Consider the following 8,695-nt stretch of genomic DNA (forward strand, 5'->3'; position numbering starts at 1 on the left):
GTTGATTATGACGGCCGCAGAGATGCCCTTCAGGAAGGAAGCCATGGAGAGGCAGAGCTCGCCTCCTTTTGAAATCCCAAGCAGCCCAACTCCTGGACCCTTCACCTGAGAAAAGGTCAAAGGGAAAAGGAGAATGAGTCCATGAACAGTGCAGTGTGGCCAGTAGTGTCTGGACTTGAGAGTCAGGGGAACTGAGCCTGAATCTGGGCTCTCCCAGTTATCAAGGTCTGCAGCCTTAGGATACTGGCCTATCCTTCCTCTGTACTTGCTTTCCACAATTTCTCCATCACCAATCCTGGTGTCTTCAACAACCAAGTGGAGGACAACTGAATACTTTGGCCTCATAGTCCCTTGACCTCCAAACTTCCAGTGATCTTTTTCTCTCTCCCACCAAAGATACATACTCTCATTGTCATAACCTAAACTGAGTCATCAGTAAGTATATCATCTCCAAGATCTCAGCTTCAAGCATTCTACTCCTTAATCACCCTCCTATTTACCTCCAGTTTAGCCATTCTAGTAGTGCCCACTGCTATCTCTTTGAGACCCTGACCACCATTTCTTCACCATCAGTACCTCTCTCATGTTCTCACTTCCCACCTCATCCAGCTTAGATTTCAAGCTTTATCATTATTTTTACTCTCCTGCAAACACTGTTAACTACTTTAATTGGTCATACTTGCTTGAAAAAGTTCTAACCTCAGTTAAGTGCACTTATAATTCACATCCTCAGGGCCTGCATTTGTGCAAATGAACACTGCTACAGAAAAAAAACACCGCTTGTGGTGACACAACTTATGTTCATGTCATGACCACAAATTTCCAATAAACATCCATGCTGCCCCTTAGTCCTGCCACGCATCACTGATGTTTGCTTTCCACTTCTCTTAAAGACCGTTTCACCTTGTCTCCTCCCTTTGTAAGCCCCTTTAACCCTTATTCCCCATCACTTTCATCCCATCCTACTTTATGGAGAAAATAGAAGCTATCAGGTAGGAACTTGTCCTCATTTCCCCTTCCAAGTGTGCTTAGTTCCACATGAAGCAAGTTCACTGCTTCCCTCCTGTTTCCTAAGTAGCTCTCTTCTTCTCCAAGGCCATCCCTCTGCTTGTCCTTGGGATCTCATCTACTCTCATCCTCAGTGACTTTGCTCCTGCAATGACTTCCTCTCTTTCCTTTGTAACTTTCTTCTCTACTGGCTCATCCCCATCAGTGTACCTCTTACATTTTAACTCTAGGTAAATTTTAGCTCTAGTACCTCTTGCATTTTAACAGTCCCTTGACCTCAAATCCACTCTGACCTAGTTTCTACTCCCTTCACAGCAAAACTTGTGGGAATCTTTGTAGTTATTTTATTTCTTCATTCACTACTCAGTCCTCTCCAGGGTAATTTGCCCTATTCCATAAGCACTACTCTTGTCAATCACCAAACACTTCTGTTATAAATGGCCTTTTGATTAGCCTTTGAACAGCAGTCTTTTTTTTTTTTGTCATGGTTTCTACAAGAGCACCCTTAACTGATTTCAACCATTCATTTCTCATAAAAACACTGGAAATGAGATATTATTGTCATCTCAGTTTTTGAGAGGAAGAAACAGGCCCCAAGGTCATAAAGCTAGTTAAGTGGCAAAATTAAATCTCAAATTTAACTTTTCTCTATCAAACATATTGTGCGGGTTCCACTACACCCCGCCACCTTTTCTAAGAGCTCAAGTGGTTCTATTCATCTTGAAGATGGATTGAATTATAAAATAAGCAAGGTTCATCTTCTATTCCTCTGATATCCTAAACCTCTATTTCCTACTAGCCAGGTTCTTTGCCACCAGGTACCTCTTTAAAACTGAATACTGTGCTCTCAGATGGGCACACTAAGGAGAGGTTTGTTAAACACAAATATTTAAACTGGAGACAGTGATTTCCTTCCCCTTTTCCTCAACTTCCTGGGTCAAACCCAGGGTTCTCAATGTGTCTGGGCTTGTAATGAAATACTACAAAATACTGGAATATAAAATTCCATAATTTCAACCAGGACAACTTTACCAGCAGGAAATCTAGCAGTAATATCTAATCGCATGGAAACTCTCTGGGGAAAGTGACTATGAAAGGTAGTGTGGGTTGGGGGCAGGGAATGGTTGTCAAGAATTTGGTCAAGTTCTATGAAAACCAAGAGCCTTTCAGAGAAGGAGAACTGATATGTAGAACATGAAACTAGAGAAGTTCCAACCTGAGGGTGATTAAGCAGGTAGTTCACAGCTTCTTCAAAGTACTCCAGGTGGAGGTTCTCCAGGCCCTTGGGGAGGTCTTCATACTTATAATAAGCCAGCGCCATCACAGCAAAACCCTTCCCAGCCAGCAGACTAGCTCGATATTCCAGAAGGCCACCTCCAGCTCCCAAAATGTCCACAATCCCAGGAAAGGGCCCGGGTTCTTGGAAAGAAACAAAACACAAAACTAAACGATACTTGAAACTCTTTTCAGTGGTGGCAAAAGCCATTTTTGCCTATTTGGAGTTGTCAGAGTTTTCTGTTGACAATCAGAAATGCTAAACAACTCAGGTCTTCAAAGGTCCAGACTGTGGCACAGAATGTGGCTAAACCCACATTCCCCTCTATACCCAGTGCCTCAAAGCCGCACAGAGCTTTTCAAAGAGCATGTACTATTTTTGTGAGTAAAAATCAGTTACAGGACTTCCCTGGTGGTATAGTGGATAAGAATCCGCCTGCCAGTGCCAATGCTGGTTCCATCCCTGGTCCAGGAAGATCTCACAGGCTGCAGAGCGGCTAAGCCCCTGTGCTACAGCTACTAAGCCTGCCCCCTAGGGCCCGAGTGCTGCAACTACCGAAGTCTTCCTACCCTAAAGCCTGCATGCCGCTACAACTACTAAGCCCGAGTGCGGCAACTACTGAAGCCCAAGCACCCTCGAGCTCGTGCTCCACAAGAGAAGCCTCCACAAGGAGAAGTCCGAGCACCTCAACGAAGGGTAGCCCCCGCTGAACGCAACTAGAGAAAGCAACAAACCAGCAGGGAAGACCCAGTACAACCAATAAAACAAAAACAAAAAGAATTAAAAAATAAGTTACAGATGGGACTTCCCTGGTGGTGCAGTGGCGAAGAATCTGCCTTGCATGCAGGGGACAGGGTTCCATCATGGGTCGAGGAACTATGATCACACATGCTGAGGAGCAAGTAAGCCCCTGCACCACAACTACTGAGCCCATGTGCTGCAAGTACTGAGCCCAAGAGCCACAACTAGAGAGTCCACGCACCTTAAGGAAAGATCCCGAATGATGCAATGAAGATCCCATGTGCTGCAACTAAGATCTAATGTAGTGAAATAAATATTTTTAAAAACTAGTTACAGACAATGGAAACAGCAAAATCACTGCCCTCTCCTGCACCCCCTCCCAAACTGACAATGCCAAATGCTAGTGAGGATGTGGAACAACTGGATGCTTTACACATTGCTGGTAGTGTGAAAATTAGTGAAGGGGAACCTCACAATGGATCTGGAGGACAGAAAGGGAGCTCTCAGCAGTACCACGCCACATCAATTTTAGGAAGGATTGTCGATTACAAATCACAACAGAAGAATCATTAACAGGAAAGAATCATCAGTCACAGGTCCCAACAAAAAAAGATGTACATTGCATCCCTTCCAAGAAACTGACTATCCCAAGAACTCAGCCAGTGAGAAACCACTATCACCCTAAACTGTCACTTTTTGCCAATGGACTTTTGTTCAAAACAACTCCTCCCACCTTCCTCCTTTTTCTCTATTAAATAACTTTCCTCTTCTTGGCTTGTTGGGTTTGCCTATGGTTTTTGTCCTGTCTTGCTTATCTCAAATTGTAATTCTCTGTTATTTCCAAATTAACCCATTTTTTACTAGCCAAGTAACTACCTTTTATTTTTAAGGGCAACAGTGGGGATACACATTGATACATCACTTTGGGGAAAAACTGAGCAATTTCTTATAGAGTTAAACATACTTTATATAGTCAAACATAACTTAGGTTATAACCCAGCAATCTCACTTCCAGGTATTTGCCCAGGAAAAATGAAAATTTGTGGTCACACAAAAACTTAGATGTGTGTTTGCAGTGACTCCAAAGTCTTGGAACTCAAATATCCTCCAAAAGGCAAATGAAATAACAAACTGGCACATCTATTTAATGGGAAACTTCTAAGACACAAGAAGAAGGAGCTACCAACATCTGGAGCAAGAAGAATGAATCTCAAATGTGTTATGCTGGGCCCAAAAAGCTACCTACTGTGTATAATTCTAGTTATTTCACCTTTTCACTATTTACATAAAAAATTTGTAATTACAAATTTTAAGGAATAATTATAAGGCAAGTACTTTATTTTTTATATATATAATTTTATTTATTGACTAGGCTGGGCCTTTGTTTCTGCTCCAACTTTTCTCTAGTTGCGGCGAGCCAGGGCTCCTCTCTGGCTGTGGTGCGAGGGCTTCTCATTTCAGCGCCTTCTCGTTGCTGAGCATGACTCTACAGTGTGTGGGCTTCAGTAGTAGTGGCGCCAGGGCTCAGTAGTTGTAGTTCCCAGTCTCTACAGCACAGGCTCAATAGTTGTGGTGCACAGGCGCAGTTGCTCTGCAGCACGTGGGATCTTCCCAAACTAGGGGTCAAACCCATGTCTCCTGCATTGGCAGGCAGATTCTTGAACCTTAAATTTTTCTTCCTAATGTTTTTCAGTTTTACAACTTTGCTTCTAACTTTCACAGTATATTAAGATTTAAGAAAGAGTAGATGAATAGCTGTGTTTCTTTTTTAGCAGTATATGCGAGTTCCTTTTCTTCCACATATTGGTCAAACACTGGTAATGTTAGACCTCTAAATTTTGAGAATGTTTAATGTAGTGTGTAGTCTTATTTTGCATTTCCTTCATTCCTAATGAGGATAAGTTTTTTTTTTTTACTTTTTCATTGGCCAGCTGCTTTTTATGAAATGGTAAAATTAACTGATAGTTCAGAAGATCTCCAGTGGATAGCAAGAGACCCTCCTTCATGCTGTTTTTGTTGTTTGGTTGTTAAGCGTGTCTGGCTCTTTGTGACCCCATGGACTGTAGCCCGCCAGGCTCCTCTGTCCATGGGAATTCTCCAGGCAAGATGACTGCCATGACCTCCTCCAGGGGATCTTCCCAACCCAGGAATCAAACCCGCATCTCTCAGGCTCCTGCATTGGCAGGCAAGCTCTTTACCACTAGCGCCACCTGGGAAACCCACCGTATCCCGGAGTTCGCTCAACTTCATATCCATTTAGTGGGTGACGCTATCTAACCATCCCATCCTCTGCTGCCTCCTTCTTTTGCCTTCAATCCTTCCCAGCTGGTCTTTTCCATCTGGTCTTTCCAGCTGGTCTTTTTCTTTGCATCCTTCACGCTAATTTTCTTAAATCTTAATATACCATGGAAGTTAGAAGCAACGTTCCAAAATTGAGAAATTTTAGAAAGAAAATGTTAAAAACTGGAAACTGCCTATAGTTGTTGTTGTTTTCTCCCATTACAACTGTCTTCCCTTTCCTTGAGATGTCATTTCCCTGACCTCTGTTTCGAAGCGAATCACCTTCCCAGCCAGCCTTACGGTCCAGTCCTGTCTCGGGTCCGATCCTGTTTCAGGCCCCACGGACCTTCCGAATGTTATGAGCTACCTACTTATTACCTTCCTCTCTCACAAAGATAGATTAACAAGGAAGCTGGAGGCTCACCTGGTGGCAGGAAGAGCGTGGCGCGCACCCGGCCCGCGCGCACCGGCTCGCGCCGCACTCCGGGCGCCAGGAAGTCACGCTCGTGCACCACCCGGCCCAGGAGCCTTCCGACCCGGGGTTCGTGGTTGTCGAGCACCTCCAGCTCCACGGCGAAGGGCGTCTGCACGTCCCGCTTCACCAGGCGCAGCAAAGGCTTCTCGGGCTCCATAGCCCAGAAGAGCCCCATGGGCTCGAGCCCCGTGAAGCTGCCGCCCAGCGCGGGCGCGCGCTCCAGGTCCAGCAGGCCGGCGGCGTCGGCGCAGTAGCGCGCGTGGGCCCTGAAGAGCGCGCCTTTCTCGTCGCGCAGGGACGCGCGCAGCGTGACCAGCTGCCCCGGCGCCAGGCCGCGCACAATGATGCGCACGGGCTCGTCCCAGCGGCAGCGGCCGGCCGGCTCCAGCGTCACGGTCGTCACCAACCGAACAGTGGTCCAAGAGACTGGGTTACCAGTTCTCAGCTTTAGAGATCCTGCCAACTGCACCCAGGGCGTCGGGCCCCATCGGCAGAATCCAAAGTGCCTCAGGAGAGCCTGAGAGGAGGCCACCATTTTGCGCCTTCTTCAGATTTGGAATCAACTGAAGACGGCTGTGAAGAAAGTTAGAAACAGGTTAGAGATTGGAGAAGGCAATGGCACCCCACTCCAGTACTCTTGCCTGGAAAATCCCATGGATGGAGGAGCCTGGTAGGCTGCAGTCCATGGGGTCGCTAAGAGTCGGACACGACCGAGCGACTTCACTTTCACTTTTCACTTTCATGCATTGGAGAAGGAAATGGCAACCCACTCCAGTGTTCTTGCCTGGAGAATCCGAGGGACGCGGGAGCCTGGTGGGCTGCCGGTCTATGGGGTCGCACAGAGTCGGACACGACTGAAGCGACTTAGCAGCAGCAGTAGCAGAGATTCTCTAGCGGAAGCCTGCTTATTGGCAGGCTAAGCGCCCAATGCGGCGGAGCGGCTGCTGTGTCGTTTGGAGGGCCTCGGAGTCGTGCCAATCAGTGGCCTGCATTTGAAAGCAAGACCGAAAACAGACTCACAGGAACTTTATGCCGCGAAAGAATTCCCTAGCTCTGCGTCTCGGGAGCTGTTTGGCTTGGGCTGCGTGGGCTGTACGAGTGTTGCCCTTGCAGGCACCTGGCTCTTAACTCAGTCAGACATGAATGAGCGACTGAACAACAACAAATCTATGGTGCAACATAGACTGAACAACAAAAACACTATGGTGTTTTGCTTGTATATTATTTGTGTATATACTTATTTTTCCACACCATTCCACAACTAACGGGCCTGGTGTCTTACTAGCTGTGTGATCTTACTTTCATTCCTTCAGTTCAGTTCAGTCGCTCAGTCATGTCCAACTCTTTGCGACCCCATGGACTGCAGCAGGCCAGGCCTCCCTGTCCATCACCAACTCCCGGACTACTCAAACTCATGTCCATTGAGTCGGTGATGCCATCCAACCATCTCATCCTCTGTCGTCCCCTTCTCCCCCTGCCCTCAATCTTTCCCAGTATCAGGGTCTTTTCAAATGAGATATGAGTGTAAAAATAGCCCAATGAGGTGATAGTTGTTATTTTGTTTTCTTGAGTCTCATGTTGCTCCTTTTAGGGAAGCATTATCTCCCTCTCACCCTGGACTTCTCACCTTTTCCCACTTTTTCTTAAGCTGTCGATTCCATCCAGTGGTGAATTTTGTAGGAAATTTAACTGCAGACCCCTTCTAAGGTCTCCTACCTGATTTTGCATTCATGAATGTACATGCTTTCTATTAGAGAAAACTTGGAAGTTGTATAAGCTTCAAGGTCACAAAACCTGTTTGCCTCTGTTCCTAATAAAAGCCACCTCCATGAACTTCCCAGACAAGACTTTTTGCCTAGTTTCAAATATTCACAACTCCCGTTTGCTCTAATTACTTTTGTAATAGTTCTGTAGGATACTTCGCAGTATATTTTGTGCACAAGAGTCTCAGAAACAAGAAACTTATGAGCAAATTAAGTCCCCAGAGAAATGAACTGATTTGCTGAAGGTCACACAGCTAGAAAGTGGAAATTCTGAGATTTATACCTTTGCAGTCCAATTCCATCTGAACCATCATTCTTTGCTTCTCACATGATGTTCTAGTTGAGAAGATGTGAGAAACAGAGACTCATATACTATTGGTGGATGCATATACTGGTATGATCTTTTCAGAGCAACCTAATTAAAAATATTTAAAGGATACATTCTCTGATTCACAATTCCACCTCTGGACATTTCACACATTTATAAATGTAAATATTTGGCTATAACAATACTTACCATATCATTGTTTTAATAGAGGAAAAAGAAAATAACAATATAAATTTGGTTTAGTCAGTTTAATTGTGATGCAGTCATATAACAGAAGAGATGTAGCCATTAAAAATAATATAGAATATGAGGAGAAATTTTTCATGACATTGAAAGCAGGTAGAGAACACTTTGTAGACATTATATATATTAAAACATTTTTTAAAAAAAAGACTAGTAGAAAACTACCCTAAACTGTTAGGCTTTGGGGTATTATGGGTAGTTTTTTTTAGTACTTATTTATTTGGCTGAATTGGGTTTTAGTTGCAGCACATGGGATCTAGTTTCCTGACAAGGGACTGAACGCAGGCACCCTGCATTGGGAGAGGAGAGTCTTACCACTGGACCACCAGAGAAGTCCCATATGGGTAGTTTTAATTTTCTTCTTTGTGCGGAATTTCACACACGGCTTTTATAATTAAACAGGTTTTTTTTTTTCCACTGTGGTAATATACAAAGATAAAATTTACCATTTTAAAATGCACAGTTACCTGAGTGTGTTCACATTGTTGTGCAGCCTTAACACTATCTCCTTTTTCATCTCCTAAACTGAAATTCTATACCTATTAACTCATCATTCCTCCTTCTCCACCACAGCCCCTGGA

The 8,695-nt window shown here is 44.7% G+C and overlaps 1 protein-coding gene across 1 annotated transcript in view; it reads right to left on the minus strand.

Annotated features, from left to right (window-relative positions):
* Nucleotides 1-7,084, minus strand: part of LOC105000097 (acyl-coenzyme A thioesterase 4-like) — a 22,588-nt gene extending 15,504 nt beyond the window's left edge. Inside the window, exons 1-4 of the mRNA XM_010855784.1 lie at nucleotides 6,565-7,084; nucleotides 5,730-6,353; nucleotides 2,225-2,427; nucleotides 1-105 (exon numbers count right to left, since the gene is read on the minus strand). The exon at nucleotides 1-105 is cut by the window's left edge and continues 1 nt beyond it. Of these exons, the coding sequence (XP_010854086.1) occupies nucleotides 1-105; nucleotides 2,225-2,427; nucleotides 5,730-6,315 (894 nt within the window). The 5' untranslated portion in view covers nucleotides 6,316-6,353; nucleotides 6,565-7,084. The remainder of the gene's footprint in view (nucleotides 106-2,224; nucleotides 2,428-5,729; nucleotides 6,354-6,564) is intronic.
* Nucleotides 7,085-8,695: the final 1,611 nt, after the last annotated feature.

The sequence above is a fragment of the Bison bison genome, unplaced genomic scaffold (assembly GCF_000754665.1).
Source record: "Bison bison bison isolate TAMUID 2011002044 unplaced genomic scaffold, Bison_UMD1.0 scf7180017864368, whole genome shotgun sequence".
Taxonomy (NCBI): domain Eukaryota; kingdom Metazoa; phylum Chordata; class Mammalia; order Artiodactyla; family Bovidae; genus Bison; species Bison bison.